At 39.9% G+C, this 23,363-nt stretch overlaps 1 protein-coding gene across 1 annotated transcript in view; it reads right to left on the bottom strand.

The window, feature by feature from the left end:
• GADL1 (glutamate decarboxylase like 1) overlaps window positions 1-23,363 on the bottom strand; it is a 506,342-nt gene that overhangs the window by 157,938 nt on the left and 325,041 nt on the right. The window contains exon 4 of the mRNA XM_079113990.1: window positions 13,081-13,394. Coding sequence (XP_078970116.1) covers window positions 13,081-13,150 — 70 coding nt within the window. The 5' untranslated portion in view covers window positions 13,151-13,394. The remainder of the gene's footprint in view (window positions 1-13,080; window positions 13,395-23,363) is intronic.

Here is a 23,363-nt window from a genome sequence, read left to right as displayed (position 1 = left end):
ACCTGCAAGTTTGGTTACAGGTGGCTGCCGCCATTTTGAGGCAACAGCCAGGACTTGTAGGAACCCCATCTGGTCTGACCGAGCCCTGTCTCCAGGACCCCTGGACCTACCAACTGTACCCCACCTCCAGGACCCCCTACCAACCATGCCCATACTCGGAGTTGCAGCTCCCCACTTGCCAACACATTTGGAAGCCCGAGTGGCCATCTTGGATTATCCTGGAAGCAGTAGCTCTCATTTTTAGGTGGGGCAAATCCCATCCTGAGATGTCTATTGGAGACTGAAAGCTCATTGTCAGATACCTCTTGTGCATCAGGCTACTGAAGACTGGGAGGTTTGAATACTATATGACTGTTATAGTGTAGATTTTTTTTTCTTTTTTTCTTTCTTTCTTTTTTTTTCTCTGTTTTAAAAATTTTTAAGTTTTTATTTCTTTACTTTTCTAACTCTATTTTCCTTTTGTTTACCTGTTTCCTCAGAGTATCTTTCTCCCTTTTCTTATGCTAACAACCAACTTCTTTTGATTACACTTTCACTCTTTCTACAATCTAGAACTTCTATATACACTTTTCTTATCCCATTAACAGCTACATCCTACACCCCTCCCCATCCTCTTTGTCCTCCAATGGAAAATACAGACCTTATTGCAATTTATTTGTTATACTGTTGATAAAAATTGAACTCATTCTGTTTATTATGACAATATTGTTAACGTCTTCATAGGGGTTATTTGGTTTAGGGCTGCATATTGTCTGTACTGGGTGCTGCTAATATTGATCTCCCCCTTAAAGAAAAGGTTTTGGAAACCTATAGGGTCACTATAAGCCTACAGGGGGGAAACTGCAATACTCCAGATCTGCACTGCTAGAGGGGAAGATAAGTGAACAATGTGAAAAAACAAGGGAAGAAAATGATCCAAACAAACCTAGATTCTATATTAATAGAATCCAGTGACAGCATTGTAGAAGAATGTCAGAAAAGGAGTTCAGAATATACATAATTAAAATGATTCATGAAGCAAAGGATGAGATAAAAGAGCAAATGCAGGCAATGAATGATCACTCCAACAAGCAGTTGAAAGAGCAATTGCAGGAAGCAAAAGATCATTTCAACAAAGAGATAGAGATTCTCAAAACAACAACAACAACAACAACAACAACAAAAAGAAATCTTTGAAATGAAGGAAACAATAAACCAAATAAAAAACTCAGTGGAAAGCATCACCAACAGACTAGCTCACTTGGAAGACAGACTCTCAGGCAATGAAGACAAAATATTTAATCTTGAAAATAAAGTTGACCAAACAGAGAAGATGGTAAGAAATCATGAACAAAACCTTCAAGAACTATGGGACATCATGAAAAGACCAAATTTAAGAGTTATCAGGATTGGCCCAGAGATACAAACCAAAGGAATGAACAACCTATTCAATGAAATAATTTCCCAAGTCTGAAGAATGAAATGGAAAATCAAATACAAGAGGCTTACAGAATACCAAACACACAAAATTACAACAGATACACACCAAGCCACATTATAATGAAAATACCTAACATACAAAATAAAGACAGAATTTTGAAGACTTGGAGAGAAAAGCATCAGATTACATATAAGGGGAAACCAATACAGGTATCAGCAGATTTCTCAACCCAGACCCTAAAAACTAGAAGGGCCTGGAACAACATATTTCAAGCTCTGAAAGAACATGGTTGCCAACCAAGAATTCTATACCCAGAAAAACTATCATTCAGGTTTGAAGACAAAATAAAATCCTTCCATGATGAATAAAAGTTAAAAGAATTTGCAAATAGAAAGCCTGCGCTACAGAATATTCTCAGCTAAATATTCCATGAGAAGGAAATGAAAAACAACAATGTAGGTCAGCAAAGGGAGGAGCTTCCTTAAAGGAAAAAATAATCAAAGGAGAAACCAAGTCAAGTTAAAAACCAAAAATATGCCCAAATGACTGGGAATACAAATCCTATCTCAATAATAACCCTGAATGTTAATTGCCTAAACTAATCAATCAAGAGACATAGACTGGCAGATCAGATTAAAAAGAAAGACCCAACAATATGCTGCCTTCAAAAGACTCATCTCATAGATAAGGGCATCCACAGACTACAGGTGAAAGGATGGGGAAAAACCTACCATGCACAAGGACTTGATAAAAAAGTGGGGGTTTCCATCCTTATTTCAGATAAAGTGGACTTCAAGCCAAAATTAGTCAGAAGGGATAAAGAAGGACATTTCATACTACTTAAGGGAATCATAAATCAGGAGGACATAACAATCATAAATATTTAGGCCCCAAACAACAGTGCATCCATGTACATCAAACAAATCCTTCTTACTTCTAGAATCAAATAGACCACAACACAATAATTCTGGGTAACTTTAACACACTGCTGTCACCACTGGATAGATCTTCCAAACAAAAACTAAACAAAGACACCATAGAACTCAATAACACAACCAATAACTTAGACTTAACAGACACATATAGAATATCCATCAACGAGCGAATACACTTTCTTCTCAGCAGTACACGGAACCTTCCCTAAAATAGACCATATGTTATTCCACAAAGCAGCCCTTAGTAAATGCAAAAAAATAGAGATACTACCTTGTGTTATAGCAGATCATAAAGAGTGAAATTAGAAATCAAAGACAAAATAAAAAACAGAAATTACTCCAATACTTGGAGACTATATAAGGTGAAAGATCTCTATGATGAAAACTATAGAACATTAAAGAAAGAAAAGAAGACCTTAGGAGATGGAAAGATCTCCCATGTTCTTGGATAGGCAGAATTAATATTATCAAAATGGCCATACTTTCAAAGGTGCTATACAGATTTAATGCAATTCCAATTAAAACTCCAATGACATTTCTCACAGAAATAGAAAAAAAATCATGAAATTCATCTGGAAGAACAAAAGACCCAGAATAGTCAAAGCAATCCTGGGCAGGAAGAGTGATACAGGAGGTATCACAATACCAGACCTTACACCTTACAGTAACAGAAGCAGTATGGTATTGGCACCAAAATAGACAGACCAATGGTACAGGATAGAAGACACAGAGATATACCCACATAAATACAATTATCTCATACTAGACAAAGATAGCCTCTTCAACAAATGGTGCTGGGAAAACTGGAAATTCATATGCAGTAAAATGAAATTAAACCCCTATCTCCCACCCTGTACAAAACTCAACTCAAAATGGATCAAGGATCTAGGAATTAGTCCTGAGACCCTTCACCAAATGAAGAAAAAGTAGGCCCAAATCTCCATCATGTTGGCTTAGGACCAGACTTCCTTAACAAGACCCCCATAGCACAAGAAATAAAAGCAAGAATCAATAAATGGGACAGATTCAAACTAAAAAGCTTTTTCTCAGCAAAGGAAACAATCAATAATGTGAAAAGAGAACCTACAGAGTGGGAGAAAATCTTTTCCACATGCACTTCAGACAGAGCACTAATCTCCAATGTTTATAAAGAACTTAAAAATCTTTATACGCAAAATACAAAGAACCCAATCAATAAATGGGCTGAGGAACTGGGCAGACACTTCACAGAAGATATACAGGTGATCAACAAATATATGAAAAAGTGCTCATCATCCCTAGTAATTAGAGAAATGCAAATTAAAATCACCCTAAGATTTCATCTAACTCCAATTAGAATGGCTATTCTCAAGAACAAAGCAATAATAAGTGTTGGCGTGGATGTGGGGGAAAAGGCACACTCATACATTGCTGGTGGAGTTGCAAATTGGTACAGCCACTCTGGAAAGCAGTATGGAGAGTCCTCAGAAAGCTTGGAATGGACCCACCATTTGACCCAGTTATCCCACTCCTTGGTTTATACCCAAAGGAATTTAAAATCAGCATACTATAGTGATACAGCCACATCAATGTACATAACTGCTCAATTCACAATAGCCAGATTGTGGAACCAACCTAGATGCCCTTCAATTGACAAATGCATAAAGAAACTGTGGTACATATACACAATAGAATATTACTCAGCCATAAAGAAAAATAAAATTATGGCATTTGCTGGTAAATTGATGAAGTTGGAAAATATCATGCTAAGTGAAATAGGTCAAGCCCCAAAACCAAAGGCTGAATGTTTTCTCTGATAAGTGGATGATGATATATAATAAGGTAGGGTGACAAGGGGAAGAGAAGAATGAAGGAGCTTTGGATGGTGTAGAGGAAAATGGGGTGGGAGGGGTTGGGGGACAGAAAGATAGTAGAATGAAAGAGACAATACTACCCTATGTATATGTATGATTACATAAATGGTGTGAAGCTACATTGTGTACAACCATAGAAATGAAAAGTTGTACTCCATTTGTGTACAGTGAATCAAAATGCAGTCTGTAAAAATAAAAAAAAATTTTAATAAAAAAATGAAATTTATACCACAAAAAAGGTGGCCATTTGTTAAAATGTTGAATATTTCCAGGCATTGGATTTCCAAGAACTCAGACTTTTGATGCACTCCTGAGAAAATTTTCAACTTTATAATATGCCTTACAACACTATTAATCCTTTTCCAGAATGGTAGGTTTCCCTGTTTTTTTCCTTTTATATTTTTAATTAATTTTCAATCAATTGTTTTGTCCTCTGTCTTGTTTATGACCAAACAAATTATTGAAACAACTTAAGTATTCAGTAATGGGAGATTAATTGGAACATATTTCAGAATCTAGTGTAAGGATATTTTGGGACAATAGAAATGACATTCACGCCTTTGTAAGAAAATGAAAACCAACCCAGATGCATACAGCAGGAAAGCCCAGACTAAAATGAAGGAGAAAAACATTTCAGCAAAACAAAACCCTCATCCCAAGCCTCTTCTTTCACATTTTTTTGTCCTTTTGTAAGAAAACAATGTAGACTCACTTCAGAAAATGCAGACAAGCAGAAGGACCTAAGAAAAATCCATGATTCATCCTATCATCCACAAGTAGCTTTAATCCCTAGATACAGATTTTTTTTTAAGTTCCAGTTCCCTATGTATAAGTGAATTATTATTTTCCAATAAAATGGGCTCTTGCTCTACATATTATTTTGCAATCCACCATAATTTAAATAACTCTCAACATTTCCATTTTTCAAATAAATCTTTATTTCTAAATAGTTCCATACACACCAATACTTTATTATTATTATTGTTATTATTATTATCATGAGAAAAAATAATTGCTTGAAAATTAATGAAGACCAAAACATCAAAGAAGAAAAAATGAAAATATTTAATGATCAAAAAAAGGCTTAAAATAGAAAAGTTTGCAAAACTACCATATGACACACCCAATTACTAATTTAAAATAATTAGTAAATGAGAACCTCAATTTTAACCAACTTATTATAATGCTTAGTGAAGTTAATGCAAGAATCAAGGAGTTGAATATAAGAAATGCAATAAAATTCTTGACTGTCTAATAAGAAGTCTAGTAGATAATGATTTCAAGCTCATGCTTGTTTGTGGAATTTAAGAATCAGATCAAAAAATGCAACTTAGCCAAGATGACTAGCTAGGTCCAAAGGAAGCAGCACATAGAGAAATTTCTACATGCTAAATAATAAGGTCCAGCATCCAGAGATTCTGCAGCAGCCAAACGAGGGCCTCTCTGGAAAGCAACTACACAATTTCACATTATAAAGAGCAAATAATAGGCACAAGAAGAACAAACATGCTCTGAGGAGAAGAGGACACAGCCCTAGCTGGGATGCAGAGTGGGATGGTTAGTGATGTCTGAAGCAGAGGCTTCATGTGGGAGAGGGCCCTGGTGACCAAAGCAGTACTGTTCTGACAGCTTGTGGAAGTAGAATGCAAACTTTTCACCACGGAGGCACCTTCATACCAACGACTCATGCTGCAACCTTGTGTCACCACAGCTATGTCGTGCAGAGAAGACTTGGGGATCCTGACTGCTCTGGGGTATTGCTGTTCATGAGGTTCAGGTCCAGCAGGAGCATTAAAAAACAGGGACAAAACAGAGACATCTAGTTGATATGGTAACCTGGAGCCTCAGAGACAAAGGCACCCTGCCTCTCCTCTCCACTGAATGATGATAATCGTAATAGGAGCAGTGAATATAGAGAAAGCATTACAGTGAATGAACCAGTGCTGTGTTTACGTGGGTTAGCATATTTACTCATCACCAGGACTGTGCATGGCTCTCTACAACTCTGCAAGTAACTTACTAGTATGGATGGGGAAGCTGGACCAGAGAATTTGGCAGCAAGATAGAGGTTATAATTTAGTTACTGCGGTGCTGAGAGTTCAGTAACTGGTGTAGCCTAGACGCCAATGTGTTGTGTCACCTCACCTCCTTGTATTTGTTAAATAACAGTCCCTATTTTATTCAGGCAAGGACTGAGCAGGAAGAGGGGTGAGGGTGGTATAAGAAAGAGAACAAAAGAAAGCAATCTTTAGGAAAAAGTTTTAAGCCAAGGGTGCAAAGGAGCAAAATCCAGATTGTGAGGAATTCTATAAAGATTCAATGGCTCAGGTTCTTTACCAAATAAATGATATAGGAACAGAACAAAGGAAGAGAGGGAATCTGCACATTAAAAGGCATATCATAGGATAAAATGGGCAACAGCGCCTTGTTACGTCTAGGAATGCACACATGGACAGTAAAACTTTAAAACACACAGAGAAGCAATTGCTATCAAAACCAGGGTAATGGATTCTTAGAGTGGGGAGGGCTATGAGTGGAGTGGGGCATGTGGAAGGGGCTTCTAGAATGATAGGCAAACTGTATTTCCCATCATCTTAATGGTTACAAGTGTAATAAGTGATAGCTAGGTGTTCTATTTGCTCATTCCTCAAAACCCAAAAGGAAGTTCAATGAACAGAAAACTGAAGCGACCATCATGGAGTAGCACAGTCTCTTGGGAATCCTCGGAAACTCAGGGTGAAAGGAGAGAGCAGGGGAGAGAAAGCAATCAGGAGCCGATTTTTGGGATATTATTTTCTTTCAGGCGTTGTCTCCTTTCCACATCCATTCTGCCATGGAAGGATGGAAAGAGAATACCAGGCCCCATTGACGAGGACTTCTGGAGAAGGAGTACACCAGGTCAGGTAACAGGAAGGGGAGGGTCTGCCAGTGTCTGTGCAAGCAATCTCAAAAATGAGGTGAGGTTCCTTTGAAGACTGAAAAGGAGTTCCCCACGGGGAAGAATGTTGCTGGTGGTTGATCCTGGAAAAAGCGACCCACGTCCTCCTTCTCAGTCAGAAGTGAAGAAGTGTGGGATGTTAGCAAGACCCCAAGGTCATGATGCTCCAGTGGAAAGCGTTGAAGCAATGGGCTAATCTCTACAAAATGTATAAATAGGTAACATTAAAGGTTACTCCTTCACATCTGTTTCCACGGAATACTGGTTTAAAGGAGGAGGAAGAGGAGGGAGCACTCTACAAGGTTCTTGCTCCTGGAGCTAACTCTGCAGAAAAAGAAATGCTACTCAACAATGGTCACCCCGAAAACACCTCAAGTTCATGCACCCAACAATGAGGGAATGCTCACAAATTAATTAAGCATTCACAAATTGTCATAAAATGTTTATGTAACAAAAGTGGGACCACCAAAAGTTAGGCAGGAGACCAAAAGATAACTGTTTGCAGCAGAGCAATGTATTCAATGACAGAAACAACAGGTTGCAAAATTAAGACCCTTGGTCATTGGCTTTGAGTGAGCTTTTTACTTTACTAACTTTGAGTTCTTTTTCCAATAGCTCATCTCTTTTAAATCAGTTGTGCATTTTTGAAACACTGAGAAGTGGGAACTATCTTAATGTTAAACAGAGGAGAGTAAATTCAGAAAATGAGCTAAGCACACTTTGTCAAGAGGTACGATACACAATAATCGACAATATGCCAAGCATGTATTTGTTATGTTTCTTCTTTATAAAAGCAAGACAAGTTCATTACCTAAGAATCAGATATAATAAATAAGCAGAAGAATTTAAGGAATATCCATAATCCCTTCTACCCAGAGACAGACAACCTCTATTAATCCTTTGCCATCTATCCACCTTGATTTTCTTACAACATATAATCATTTTCCAAAACACAGAATGCAGTCACATAGTATTTTATACCCTCCTAAAATTTATTTAAACCATCCAACTATTAAATAGTTGGGTGTTCCAAATAATACCCTATTGTTTGATGTGTACAAAGTTATAATTTTTCACTATTAAAAATGGCTCCAAGGAGGAAAAAGTGTATGTATTCAAATTTTAAACATAACAGTGAACATACTAAATATTTCAGGAATCACGTATTGCTATGTAATTGTCCCATCAGTCTCTGAATCATTACTTCATGCATGAGTTTGCTGCACAAACCTATGCTAAACAGATGGACCTACTATGTGTATTTCGCTAGATGCTGAGGATGCAATAAACAGATGTGGTCCATGTCCTTACAGACTTCAGGCAAGAAAAAAGGATATAAACATATAGAAACAATTTGGGGGGATATACAAGGGACTGAACCCATGGGCATTTAACCACGGGGCCACATTCCCAGCCTGTTTTTTTTTTTTTTATTTTTTTTGAGACAGTGGTGGTAGTGGTGTGGGGAGGAATTACGCAAGTTGCTTAGAGTCTCACTAAGTTGGTGAGGCTGGCCTTGAACTCGTGGTCCTCCTGCCTTGGCCTCCTGAGCCATTGGGATTACAGGTGAGCATCATCATGGCACCCGTCAAGTTAGAAACACTTTGTGAAGAACTATGATATGGGTAATGCAGAGTTTGCCAAATAACTCACACTAGAAAAATCAGTAAGCAGGGATGAAAACCTGGAAGCCTTCTACTGTGGTAACTCCACTATGCTATTAACCAAACTGCTTTCTGAAAAAAAATCACTTTAAGAATCATCTGGACTCTTAGTTCATTCTTCTGATTTAGTATATAAAATAAACTCTTCAGTCTTTTCCAAAACTGAATGCCCAAATAACAAATAGTCAGTAAGAGCCTCCACATATAAAGTTCATGGTGATTAGCTAATTACACATCTGAGGAGCTCCCTGCATCCACAGGCAAAATTAGATTGCATCCAGTAGCACCACAGAGTTAAGTGCCTCTCACCTTGGCCTATCCTTCGGCAAAGGCACATGATGTTACCTCTTTACAGTTACCTCCACAATTTTCTGAACATAAATAAGTCTATTTATGGAGAGGCTACTACCTGCCATATGCTCTGTGTATTTTCCCTGGTACTCACAATAATCCTAACTAATGGATGTTTTTATTCCTACTTTACATATTAAGAAACTCAGGCTCACAGGGATCAAATCCCATATATCCAGGGAATACACAATCTGACCAGACTGTGAGTCAGAATGTTTTCTATTATTCTTCCCCCATTCCTGTAGTTACCCTCACGAGACCTATGGATCAAGGTGGGTCTGTCTTCTCCCAGGGCACTGCGTCCATCATGGTCTGAGAGGAACAAGATTAGAATCCTGCCCTGAGAGAAGGGCTGGTAGACAATGAGTCCCACAGGGTGTTACATTTTTCCCTCAGAGCTAAGTCACTTCTCCTCCTTAGCAACCAGAAGAGTCTACCCCAAGGGCACAGCACACATCTCTGTCCTGGCAAAAGGGACAACGAACTGCTTCCACACACCTTCAAATATTCATAGCCTTTCCATATTCTTCCCATCCAAAGAGAAGATGGTATAGAAAGCTGCTCTCATGTCAATGAGCCCAGAGTCACATCTCAGGGACTTTCTAGCAGTCCTCCCTACAAAGACAGGCAGAGAATGCACTCCAACTCACCTGTCCATGTTCAACATCCTCAGCCCAGCAGGGCCAGAGGTTAGATGCTAAGGTGTAGACTCTCAAATTAGAGCACCTAGTTGAACATGATCCTCTCCAAGCCTCAGTTTTAGGGGACAATAGTCTCTTACCCATTGACTTGCAAACAAGGATGAGACAAGACAGAACAGCTAGCTCAGCAAAGTAGGGCCCAGACCCCAGGTAATGAGTTTTGCCTGGGTTCACTTAAATATTTAAATGGTGGCAAAAAGGAATACAGAAAAGTGAAGACATCACAGAGAAAGAGAACTAGAGGTAGTGGTGGTGATGATGTGAGGAGGAAATACACAAAAATTTTATTCCTGAATATCATGGTTTCACCTTTATTCCAACATACCAGTCTACAGTTTTATAACAACAAAGTCAACCTTTCAACAGAAATTTGTTTTGCTCCTTCCCAAGAAAATTGAAAATTTATTTCCCTTTTCAGAGTTTGCAACAAGAATCAAATCTATCCAGGCAGAATTATGTGAATGGTGGTGTTATTATTTCAAACAATAGGGGCAAATATTTGAATCCAAAGAATTTTTTATTTTTAATATAATTAACATCAAACTAGATGTAACTAATTGCAGAAACTTCTTCTTGGGTGTATCATGGCAAAGTCATAAACTATATCAAGGAGGAAGCATGGATTAAGAATTCTTCATCTACAGCAGGATTACTATGACATGCTTCTATAATATAGAGGTTGGTAACAATCAACAAGCGAGTTTAAGGTAAGCATATCATTTAATATACTCATCAAATGACTCTGTATTATCTCATCATAAATCCTTGGAAATGTACTAAATTTGACAGATATATCCAGTACTTTTTAAAGATGTCATAGTAAGCTTTAGCACAATTAGGTATTATTAAACATGTTTTATTACCTTATCTCTTGCTCAAGAATAACCAGATAGAAGGTGAATAAAGTCTTCTGATGCTCTCAGGAATGTTAGATTCAAGGTGAAATGTCAAAATTCTCTATTTATTTATTGCAGTCATTAAAGTCAAACTACAGACAAATCTGGTCCAGGGAGAACTTTTTGCCTCAGCATTCATTTTTAAAATATAAGTTTAACTTTCTCAGAAGCAGGTATCTGTCGCCTTTGACACAAACTCCAATACTCTAGCCCACTTGAATTATTCCAAGTAGTAGTCATTGTTAAGAACTTAAGAAGCATCTCTCCCAGGCAGGGTCCTCACTTTTCTGTTGCTTCCTCTAGAGGGTTGCTATGTTTGTCCAGGAGCTTTAGGGGGTCACAACATGACCTCATGGAACTAGTTCTGCTTGCTTTAAGCCCAGCAATTAAAGCTCTCCTTAGAGACTGGTTTAGACAATGCCCTGGACTATATAAAGGTGCAGGGGTTCCCCATCTCTCCCTGCCTGCCCTTCTAACCTTCTTGAACAGTGTGTCATTTGAAGCTACCCCTGCAATCCCACCATTAACCCACACAGGTGGGTCTCCAGAGGATGCCACAGTCTGAGCCTCTGGTGGCTTCTGGGGACAATAGCTGCCTTCTGAGTTGATAACAAAATTCAATGAATTTCTTTCAAAACACCTAGTTATAAGGACATACACTTGATTTAGGAAGAGTAGATACTTATTTTAAAATATTTCTATCACAGTTCTACAGACCATGTGCTTTAAAATAGAAATTAAGGTTGAAACAAGCAAAACACAGCAAGGGTAAAGTGGTCAGACATATGTCCTGCCCATCTCGCTTCACATAAAAAAGGCTGCCGTATAATATATATGTGTGTGTGTGTGTGTGTGTGTGTGTGTGTGTGTGTGTGTGTGGTGTGTGTGTGTGTATTTAAATCAACAATCTAATCGTAATCAGTTCTCAAAAAATCAAATGTCTTAAATCATAGTATGGACCCACAGTGGAAAGACAAAAGTAACAGTCTGACAAAAAGTTGCAGCTGTTTAAAGTGCTGTTTTTGTTTGTTGGTGTTCTCTAGGGAAAACAGTAACAATGGCAGTTTCTTCCTTAGCTTTTTTTTTTTTTAATTTGAGACTGGGTCTTGCTAAAATGCCACACTGGCCCCACACTGGCCTCAAACTGTGATAGTCTACCTCAGCCTGGGATTACAGGCATGCATCACCACCTGGGGAACAAAACAACTTTAAAAAAATGTTTTTAAGTGTATCATTGGAGCAATTATGTTGGAAACTCACCTTGGGACAATAAAAAGAAAGAATGGAATGTTTCTTTCAGCACCATGATTCTTGTCTTGCCAATTACTGAACAAAATACCCAACTCTGAAAAGGATGGATCCACAGGGAACCCTGGTAAAGTTACCATGTACCTGTTGATCAGAAGCCCCAGGGGAGTTTCAACTCCAAAGAGGTTTCATTAAGCCATGCTCAGTACAATCCAGAAGGGTTTTGATACAAAGAGGAGTTATTCCTGGCAGAGTGCTCCTTCTAAAAGGTCAACAACTAACTAGTTAGAGAGAAAACCTAAAGAGCAGCAACGATGACCTTCCAAAGGAGGGGTGAATAACTGGGGATACAACGAAGTTAAGGGGTCTGGCCTGAAATTGCCAGCAAAGTTCCAAATGTATAGTAGTTGGTGAATTTTGATGGGACTAGGGTCCAAAGTATTTCATCACAAGTTCAATCTGAGAGCCTTCCCCCGAAAAAAAATTGTTAATCATTATTTTAAAGAAATAGAACTAAATGACTCCCAAGTTATAAAGTCATTTTTAGGCATTCAGTTGCAAACTGTCTTTGTTAAGTAACTAAGGTCCCAGTTTTCCAGTCCAAAGAACATTATTAGAGCATTACTCTATGAACTCAAAGTGGGTTCTTTAAATACCTTTGCGGAGTATCTGGGTGGAGGTCGGAGAACTGGGATGATGCTGTTAATTGTCCCATAGTAGAGGCAAAATTATCTTTCCTTGAGGGAAAGTTTTTTTTTTTTTTTTTTTCCTCTAGACTAAGGTTACCTGCATCAGCCCACCAGTGAAACTTCATTTAACAAACCCCATTCTGTGCCAGGCACGATTCTCTGTACTATAGAAAAGTTAGCTCGATTGCTTCTAAATATAACTCTAAAAGGTCCAGAAGAGGGTGCAAACATCCACGAAAATGGGGATTTCCCACCCACCCGGCTGCTCTGCCAGGAAAGAACCGACCTCCGGATTCCCCCAGGTCAAGGAGAACCGAGGAAATGAAAACCCAGAAATGGAGCGGTTAAGGACCAAAAAACGCAGGCGCGTAGAAGAGATCTTTACCGTCCACCCGGCCCTGGCGGTCGCAGTCGCAGCTCATCGCGGCTCCGGCACTCCCCGCTGCTCGCTCCATCTGGCTGCGGTTGCTGAGGCAGCGCCCCCTCCGAGATGCGCAGGTGCACGGGGCAGCCCAGGCGCCAGCCAGGACCAGGGGAGGGATGAGAACAGAAGTGCTTGGCGCTCTTTTCCGGCGCTCCTTTCACTTTGCTATCCAAGGCTCCAGTGCCAGCCTCCAGAGCCTGCGACTCTTTATTAGTACTTGGAGCGCCCAGGGTTGCATGCCACCAGCTTGACCTAGAGCCAGGATCCCTCAGCTCCTGCGGGGAAGGAGGGGAGAACAGTCTGCAAGGGTGTGAATAATTTTTCTGGGTATGAGTAGGCGACAGCACTTTTCTCAGCCCTTCTAGGGTAGAAATTGGGAAGGGCAAGTGATTGAGCCTTGGCCTGGTGGCTGTCCCAGAATTCAGCTCTTAGGGGTAACCACCTTGCAGGATCTGATCTGGCCCGAGGAGCCCCAGGCTAAATATGATGATACTTGCTCCAGGTCACCAACTCAGGAGACCTATTTTAGGGCAGCTGCAGTGAACAGAATCTGCTACCCATTCATTCAGTACCGCCCTGACATTTGAGAGTTCTGCAAGTGAATCCTTTTCCTGATCCTATTTCAGCCGTTTGCCTTTGCAGAATTCTAAGTTTGGAGAGGGGAAAGGGATGGGCACGTTGTTACTGGACGGTAAGGAGCCAAAGGAGGTGATAAATTAGAATGGCTCAATGTTTTCCTGCTCTGAAGATTAAAATGTTCTCAACACTGTATTTGCACCTGCAAGCCCCTAGAAGTTTAGTTTCAGTCCTATTCCTTTTGTAAATTTAAATTTGATCAGTGAGCACTACTTTTTAGTCATTACTCCAACCGATTTTTATGTTTAAATTCCCTGAGGGGCTTTCGACTGAGGCTATTGAGATGATAGGATCCGTTAATGCCATTTCAAAGCACATTTATGACAAGTACATTGTGGAACTGTGTTTGTAATCCAGATCCTTGAACAGACTTAAAAAAAAAAAATCCCTGTTTTACTTTTGACAAAGCCTAATATCATTTCTTTATGGTCAACTCATCACTTCCTCTGGCAAGCATAAAACCCTCAACAGTGAAGAGAGTGCAGACTTTTTCTCCCAAATAAGAACTGTTATTTCTAATACACCTACAATCACGGTTATTAAGAAAGTTGAAGTTAAATTTTAGAAAGTCACTATAAATTTCTGAGACCATCCTCTTTTACTCTTTTGTATCAAGTTACACTGGAAAAAAGGATTGACTTCTAGTAATAAGAGCATAATTAAGAATTGTAGGAATTAACCTTTTGCAACTCTATTAAAAATATTGAAAAGAGGTACACTCTGAAATGTTTTCACTTTTTTCTTTTAGCATAACAATAAGTGAACAACCTTCACTCCAGCTCAGAATAGTGACCAATGTCCACTGCTGTCAATTTACATACTTCTTTGTGTGAGACAAACCAGAGCTTGCCAGGGCTATGGTTGATTACAGAAATGTTAATTTGCAAACTTGGATAAGGACCTTCCTCTCCCCCCACCTCCCAACTCCCTACCAAGCAGAGAATACACCATTCAAACTTTCTTAGACTGCCAAGCAGAACCTGCCCTGTGAGCTCACCTCTTACTGGCTTATCTCAAGTATTAAATTTATTCCTGTTTTTTTAAAGCATTATATTATATTCTTTCTTGAATTTATTCAATTATTGCATTCTTTCCCTGTGCCAGGCACTAAGGATTTGAAGAAAAAGTCTATCCTCAGAGTTAAAAGAGACAGGCTTAGGACCATCTCACCTTCCTCAGATATTTTATGTTCTGTGAAAGATATGGGGGTCTTGAGCCTGAGTGAGAGACTGGCTAATACTACATGGGGAATTAAGAAATGCTTCCAACTTGAAGTGGACAGTGTGAAATACTTGGAAATTTTCACAAATAATAGTTGACAACACATACTGTGACCTAGGTACTCTGCCAAGTGCTTTTCATACATTCCCTCCTATAATCCTTATAAGAACAGGAATTACTATTGTCCACATTGTATAGAGGGCCAAACTGAAGCTCTGAAGTCAAAGAACACAGAGGTAAAGAGTTTCAGAACTATGATGTGAATGTACTCTCTATATTTTTGAAACCTGTGCCCTGTCTCTATACCACACTGCACTGATTAGCAAAAGCTCTTCCCCCAATCCTTGTCGTAAGAGTCTCACCAAACCTTTCCAAAAAATGTATCCTTTGAACAACAAAGATGGCCAATTGACGTTGTAGTGAACCAGATTACACTAGGCTGTCACAATTTCTCCACTAAGGAGATCCTACTTGCCATAACAAGATAGGACACACAAATGACCCTTAAGAAAGAGCCACACCAGACTTCAGGGAGAGCAACATTCACTAATTCATAAAATTCATTCAACATTGTTTGATTACCTACTATACATTACACACACTTTTTCTGGAAACCAATTTCACTCCAGTAACAGATTTCCCTAACGATGCTCTATGGGATTAGAATTTTTCACGTGGAGAAGGAAAAAGTGTTTCTCCATGCATAATTGACCATTGGAGCAATTTACTTGAAATTAAGAAACGTGCCTTTTGCTGCTTGAAATTAAGAAAAAAAGTGAAAGAGATGAAAGAAGATCATGAACTTGCATTCCCATAAGAACATTTCTACTATTCATACCTATCAAGAGGGCACACAGATTTTATGAGTCTGAGAATTATATTGGCAAGTTTGGCTTAGAGACAACAAAAAGCACTGATTAAGAATCCAGTCTTTGGGGTCCAATGAATACCATATTCAAATAAATGCTCTCCATCTGGAAGAGGTGGCAATAGAAAAGCTTTCCTGGAGAGGAGGAATGTGAAGATGTTAGATGGGAAACAAGTTCTGAATTCAGGCTGGTTTTGAATCCCATCTCTACCAACCATCACATGATCATTGAAAAATTACCAAAATTACACTAAATCTGTACTTCCTTAATAGTGAATAGAAAATGAATATTGTGCCTAACTTTTGTATTTACTGTAGAGAACAGATGAAACAAACATTTAGCACAGTGCTTATAGAACATTACTGTTAAGAATTAGCATTTAAAAAGTAATATTTGGGACAAGTTTTGAAAAATTAGAAAAAAAAATTGGTCTATTGATAGGATTGGGGAAATGAGGTAGAATACTAGTTTCCCAGACAGAGGCAGTGTTCATATGGACAAAGTTATGACACCTAGGGTGCTGTTTCTTAGAGAGGGTTAAGTGGTGAGATGGGTATCCAGAAATGAGAGTGGCCCAGGGATCAATACCCAGGGCCTGAAGGACTTGAAGACTATGCTTAGAACTTAGACTTTCTCCTGAGGCATTGAAAGACCCACTAAAGACAGAGATGATAGAACTATGGAAAATGACTGGAAGGCCGGGGTGGCAGGAGGGTAAGACCCAGAAGAGGAGACCAGCCATTGTAATAATTCAGGTGAAAGATGGCAAATCATCAGGGAAATGAAAATCAAAACTATCTTGAGATTTCATCTCATACCAGTCAGAATTGCTTTCATAAAAGTAAATAACAAATGCTGGCAAGGCTATGGAGTAAAGGGAACCCTATACACTTTTGGTGAGAATATAAACTAGTATAAGCACTATGGAAAACAGTAATGGCACTTCCTTAAAAAACTAAAAATAGAACTGCCATAGGACCCAGCTAGACCACTCCTGGGTGATACCCAAAGGAAATGAAGTCAGAATAGAAAAGAGACATCTGTATGCCCATATTTATTGTGGCATTATACATAATGGTCAAGTTATGGAATCAACCTAGGTGATAGACGAATAAAGAAAATACTTCATCATTTAGCTATAAAGAAGAATGAAACTATATCATTTCAGGAAAATGGTTGCAACTGGAAGACTTAAGGTTAAGTAAAGTTAGTTAGACTCAGAAAAATAAGTAGTTTATCTTTTCTCTCTATGTGGAAGCAAAAAAAAAAAAAAAACTCTAAATTAGAAAAGGAAGTTTTAGGGAAGGAGATGAGGACCAGGGTGCAGGAAGAGAGGGCAACATTGGGTGGCAGGGAAGGTGGATATGATTTAAACACTGAATACACCGGTATGGAAAGTCACAGTAAAACCCATTTATTTGTAGAATTAATATAAGTTTATTTTTGTAATAATAATTAAAATGATCGCAAGTACTGCCAGCTAGGTTGGGAGTGTAACACCTGAGAGGAGAGGACAGGAAGCAAGAAGCCTGGAAGAGCTGGTTGTGAGCAGGGCTCTCTCTCTGCCTTTTCCTTTGCTGAAGCCCCCAAACCCTGAACCGCAGAGGCCCTGCAGAAAGAGGTGCTATGTGTAGAATCAATAGGTATGTGAGTGAAGTACCACATTGAGATCAGAGATTGCTTATTCATTCTTCAGTGCTGTTTAGAGAGTCTCCTGGGCATTCACACTTGATTCTAGAGGACTAACTGTTAGTTGTGTCCTTTTAGGAAAACAAATGTCTATATTAATGATAACATACAAGCCCTCTGGAAATCCCTACCACTAAAATTATGCCTGGGGCCTAATCAGAAAGAAAGTGGCAAAATCTCTGGGACATGACTTCTCAGAGTATGGTCTGCAATCCAGTGCTGGTCTGGGAAGTGCTTATAACTGATGCATGAAAGATAATAACACAGTTCAAGGCTATCGCTTAGACACTGTCATAGAAACAACCTAGGTACTATTGACATGTTGGACCTCATGATGGCTGTGGAGCTGCCCTGTGCATTATGGGATATGTAGCCACATCCCTGCCATCAACCACTGGTTGCCAGTAGCACCTCCTCCCTGTTTTGACCACCCAATTCTTTCCAGTTGACAACTAAAAAAAATAATCTCAATCTGTTGCTAAATGCTCCCCTAAGATAAAATGATCAAAGTTGAGAGCCACTGCTTTATAGTAATATAGCAAAATAATTTTTAGTCTATTGACTCCAATGGTATGAAAATTAAATTGGGCTTGTTTTGTGTGTCTTTTTATTTCATCTTTTTTTTTTTAGTAATTTATTATTATTATACTTACTATTACTTAGATTAAAATGAGTAATCCCTTCCCCACATACAGCTTGAAACACTGGTACAGGTCACTATTAAAATAGAGACATTGTCCTTAGGAGAAGGGGTCCAACATTGAACTGTGTACATAATCCTTCTGCCTTAATGACCCACAACTACGAGGTGACTCTTTGAGAAGATACCTACTTTTTATGTTTTTGCTCGGATAGTCCATGACAGACAATCTTAAACATTGTCATCATTGTTGTAAAGATAGATGAAGCCAGAACTAGACACTCCATTATGGTGTGAGAGTTCTTTGATTTCCCAGAACAGATGAAAATTTGCTAGGTGAAGTGTAAGCCATCCTAGAGGCAAATCCTAAAAACATTTTTTTTTTTTTTTTTAATGACAGAAAGGCCTATGTCAGAGGTCACAAACTGGTTAGTCACAGGTTGAATTTGGATTACGGACAGGTTTTATTTAGCTCCCACATTTATTTTTTAAATATTCAATTACTAATCTATTTCTTGTAATAATCCTAATCCCCACTCTTGAAAAATCAGAAACTTTTGGTGACACTGTGCCCACGTTCTCTCATGGTGTCAAGTGATCAAAGCTCAAAAGTAGTCACTGTCCTCAGCTCTCTTCTACTGTCCCCTGACACACCCATTTCCTGACCCATTCAGGCATATGAGCCTACAGAGCAAATACTCAGATGGTTGGAGAAACAGAAAGAACTGAGGATTTGACCTTCAAGGGTAGAACAAAGTGGGACCAGGGATACTGCTGGCCCAAGGGAGGGCCACTCAGAGACTCAAATGCTTATAGACAGTTTAATCTCCTGATCTTTGGAGGGAGATGGGCTTCTTCTGGGGCTTGCAGTGTGGACTCCTGTATAGATTGCCTGGACCTGATCATCCTGGTTGTACCATTAGAAGTTGAGCCTGGGAACTGGTCTTCCTGGGCAGCAATGACCACCCTGCAACTCCCCACTCACTAGCTCACTAGCTGGTGTGTAGGATCCTCTCCCATCACCAATCACTTAGTCTTATAATTCCCAAGGGGCCCCCTAAATGCCACTGCCAGAGACTCAGAGAGCACTCAAACCAAACTTAGTGGAACTTAGGAAAGTAAGTGACAGTGAATGCCAGGGAACACCTGCTATCAGTGAAAGAATCACTTAGTGAAAAATGAGGTCCCAAAGGCGGATCAGACATGAGTGTTCCTGGCCCTGTGATGCTCTCAGCTGGGGATGGAGACTGCTGTGTTAAAAGAGAATTAGGACACATTGGGTGTGTGCCAGTTCAGAGGGTGAGCTCAGCCCAGGAGCAGACAAAGCATGAGGAACACAGTGTCTGCTTGGAGAAATCAGGGTTTTCAGGAAGAAGTGGCATACTTAGAAGATGGGGTCGGGGGGGTAACTAGGTGAAGACAAGTTAAAAGAAAGAATTGCAGCCAATGAAATCTCTTATGCAAACCGAGACAGCTGGACTTGCACAGGCAGCAGTGTAATGTGGCAAGAACAGGGGGTGAGTGAACAGTGCCAGGGACTTGAGAAGGGGTTGGGATCAAGTTGTATCTTCCAAAGTAATCAGATTTGACCTTGGAGGTTGGCTGTAGACTCAACAATGGTGTGATGCTATCAGCTTTGTTTCTCTGGCGGTGAAAAATCTGGTGGCAAAGAAAAGAGTAGGCAAGAACTGGAGTCAGATCAGTTTTTGTTTTTGTTTTCGGTACCAGGGATTGAACCCAGGGGTGCCTAACCACTGACCCACATCCCCAGCTCTTTTTATTTTTTATTTTGAGAAAGGGTCTCACTAGTTGCCTAGGGCCTCAATGCATTGCTGAAGCTGGCTCTGAACTTGTGATCCTCCTGCCTCAGCCTCTCAAGCCACTGGGATTACAGGCATGGGCCACCGTGCCTGGCCAGACAACCAGTTCTGAGGCTGTTTGCAAACCTGGACAACAGCAGTGACAATAGTGAGACACTAGGGAGGTATTTTCAATTTACATTAAATGTGGGGGAGACAAGACAGAGGAGCTGAGTAACTCTCTGATTTGGGGAGACTGGGTACATAATGAAACTGTCAAAGGAAATTGAAAATAAACAGCAAAAAGCATGTTTGGGGAGATAGTAGATAATGAGTTGTTTAAGGCAAGTTTAAAACAACTGAGACCTTCAAATAGGTTTATCCAACATAAGTTACTGAAGTTCCAAAGAGCAGGAGATTTCATAAATGACTGATGAAGCCATGAGAAAGGTTAATGTTGCCAGAAGGAGAAAAAGAAGACCCCAATAGAACCTTGGGGGACCTGGGCATGTAAGGGACAAATAGAGGAGGATCCAGCAAGAGGGGCAAAAAAGGACAACTAGAGAAACAGCAAAGACTAAAGCAATGGAAGACAGGGGAGAATGGAAGTTCCAAGACATGTTCCTGAACATCCCCTGACATGTTCCTCCAAGGCACCCAGGAAAATATACATGGGACTTTCCAATTAAGAGGCCATTGGTGACCTTCTAAAGCCACAATCATGGAGATGGTCATGACCAGAAGCCAGAATGTAGGAGGCTGGTGAGGAGTGAACCCAGGGTCTGTGGAAGTCCAAGTGGCAAAGGTGGACTATTGATTCTAAGAGTTGCATGTTAAAGTTCAGGCAAGGGTCAGGCTGGAGCTTCGACACAGGCCACAGTGGTGGCATTTCAGCTTTGTCTTAGTTTTTAGACTGGGGAAGTCTTGAACGTATTTGTTGGGAGAGGGAAGAGCCCAGGAAAAAGAGAGAAAGTCAAAAATTCAGGAAAGAGAGGACTTTGAGTGCTGTTCCAAGTGAAGCTGTTTCTTGCCTGGGAGTAATAGAAAGACCACAGTCCAGCTTTGAGAAGGGGGTTAGGGGGGAGGTTGACCTGAAGAACTGTCTCAAAGGAAATCTAGCACTTCTCAAGGTATGGACATGGGGAGCACAAGAGCCCACCCTCTCTCAGCAGACTCCAAGGCCCCCGCAGGACCCATTAAATCAGCATGTCTAGGAGGTGGACTCCAGGACCTGCACTCTCAACCAGGTTTAAACCAGAAGGCTGCCACGGGAGGAAGGATGTGGAAACAGAGTGAGAAGATTTAACTTCCGAATCCACTTTCCTTGAGTCTAATTCTCATCTCTGCCACTAACCAGTTGTATGATCTTGGGAAATTCATTAAATTTCTCTATGCCTCAGTTTCTTCTTCCGAAAAAAAATGGAGATGATATTGCCTACCTCCAAGGGTACTGGTGAGTGGTGAATGAATCAGCCTCGGGAGGGGACATGTAAGAGTGCCTCACACACAGTAAATGCACAATCAGTGTAGACACATTATTTTTTACTTCATATCTTTTTTCATAAGGATTCTCAATTTATAATGTGCTCCCAAATTACTTGGAGAAACTTACTAAAATTCCCAATTCCACTGCTGAAAACCCAGAGATTCTGATGGAGTTGGTCTGAGGTGGGGCCCCAAATTCTGCATTTTAAACAAGCTCATCCTCTCTCTCAATGAAATTTTGGTGTGGGTGAGTATTGGACCACACCATCCAGAACCAACATTCTGTACGATTAACCCCCCAGGGTGGCTGTGCCCTTGTTCCCAGCTCCACTTCCATGTGGGCTGCTTAGGATGGCTCTGATACTTCTTCAGGAAAATGCACAGTGATGAAAGAACAGGCTGCCAGCTGGAGCTAATGCAGAATTTTTAAACAACTTTTGCTTTTAAAATTTGACTCCAAAAGTACTTTCACCCCAATTCTTCATTTGTCTGCCTTAATTGCTACTGGTGTTTTATTTGAGGTGGGGAGGGAGTAATTTGAAAAGAGGTGTGTGTGTGTGTGTGTGTGTGTGTGTGTAGGAACTTTCAAAGTTGTGCAACAATTTTTTTCTGGTATATTTATAGCACAGCCAGTACTGTGTATGCAGATTTCAAACCTGATGTTACAAAAAAAACAAGAACAATAAAACTTAAAATGGGTTCAGTGATGTTTTTCTCCCCAATGGGGTCATGGTTCTATGATTTCAACTTGAGTACGTAGCACAAAGGATGGTTCCTGACATAAATAAAAGTAATGGAAAAGATGACTGGAGGTGAAATTAGATTCCTCCTGGCAACTACTTAAAGAAGGGTAATTGCAAAGAAAAGCCAGGTGTCTGGCCTGCAATGTGCAATGCAGATGAGTCCCTCTTGCTTGATGGTTTTCTTTTTTCTGAAAGACTTTTAGTTAACTTACTGTGAGCTCCAGCTTTCAGTTGTGTTGAGGCACAGGTTCTGCATGACCTTGGGCCTCAGGCTGAGGAAAATCAGGGAAAGCAGGGGCCAACATGGTTAAATTCTGTTCTCCCCCAACCCAGAGCAGATTCTTCTCTATTTTGGGGTGTCCTCATATTTTTTTTATTAGAAACATTTGCGCTTGGGTGATTAAAATGCTTCTAGAACCATTGATCTACAGTTGCAAATGGGATCTCTGAAGCCATAGCTGGACCAAAGAGGAACCCTTTTAGACCTACCTAATGTCTTTAAAATTTCTAAGTAGTTGCCAGTTTTTTCCTTTAATTGAAAGAGTTCACATTAAAATTTTTCAAGTTGTTAAAAAAAAATAGGGTCATTCTATTATTACCATGTATGATTACAGTGAGCTGGAGACAAATATGTATTCTCTGTATTCAGGACTCTGTTTTTATCTGAAAAGTGAGGGTAATAATTATTCCTCTCTCATGGAGCTGCCATGAGCAAAGGGGTTGATTTATTTAAAACAGTGCTTGGTATTTAATAAGTCTCCATCCAGTTCAATGTATTTAACACTCTGTGAGGTGTGTAGCTTATTTGTGTTTGCGTTTGTGACCCTTGCTGTAAACCATGCAAAAGATTGTGGGTATAGCCAGGCACAGTGGTGCAGGTCTGAATTCCCAGTGAATCAGAAGGATGAGCAGGAGAATCACAAATTTGAGGCCAGTCTGGGCAACTTGGGGAGACTCTGTCTCACAATAAAACATTTTTTAAAAGGGCCTGGGAATGTAGTTCAATGTAAAATACCCCTCAGTTCAATCCCCAGCATGGGGGTGGGGGGGTGAGGGCAGGTACTGTTTGGAAGTTCCTTAGTATCTTTCTGTCCAAAAGAGCCCACCCTGGGGAATTTGCCATTTGAGGAGGACTAGGGCTAACATGCTGGGGCAAAGAAGT

The sequence above is a fragment of the Sciurus vulgaris genome (assembly GCF_902686455.1).
Source record: "Sciurus vulgaris genome assembly, chromosome: 16".
Classification (NCBI taxonomy): domain Eukaryota; kingdom Metazoa; phylum Chordata; class Mammalia; order Rodentia; family Sciuridae; genus Sciurus; species Sciurus vulgaris.
Note: the sequence above shows the minus strand (reverse complement) of the source record. Positions and strands in the feature narration are given on the sequence as shown.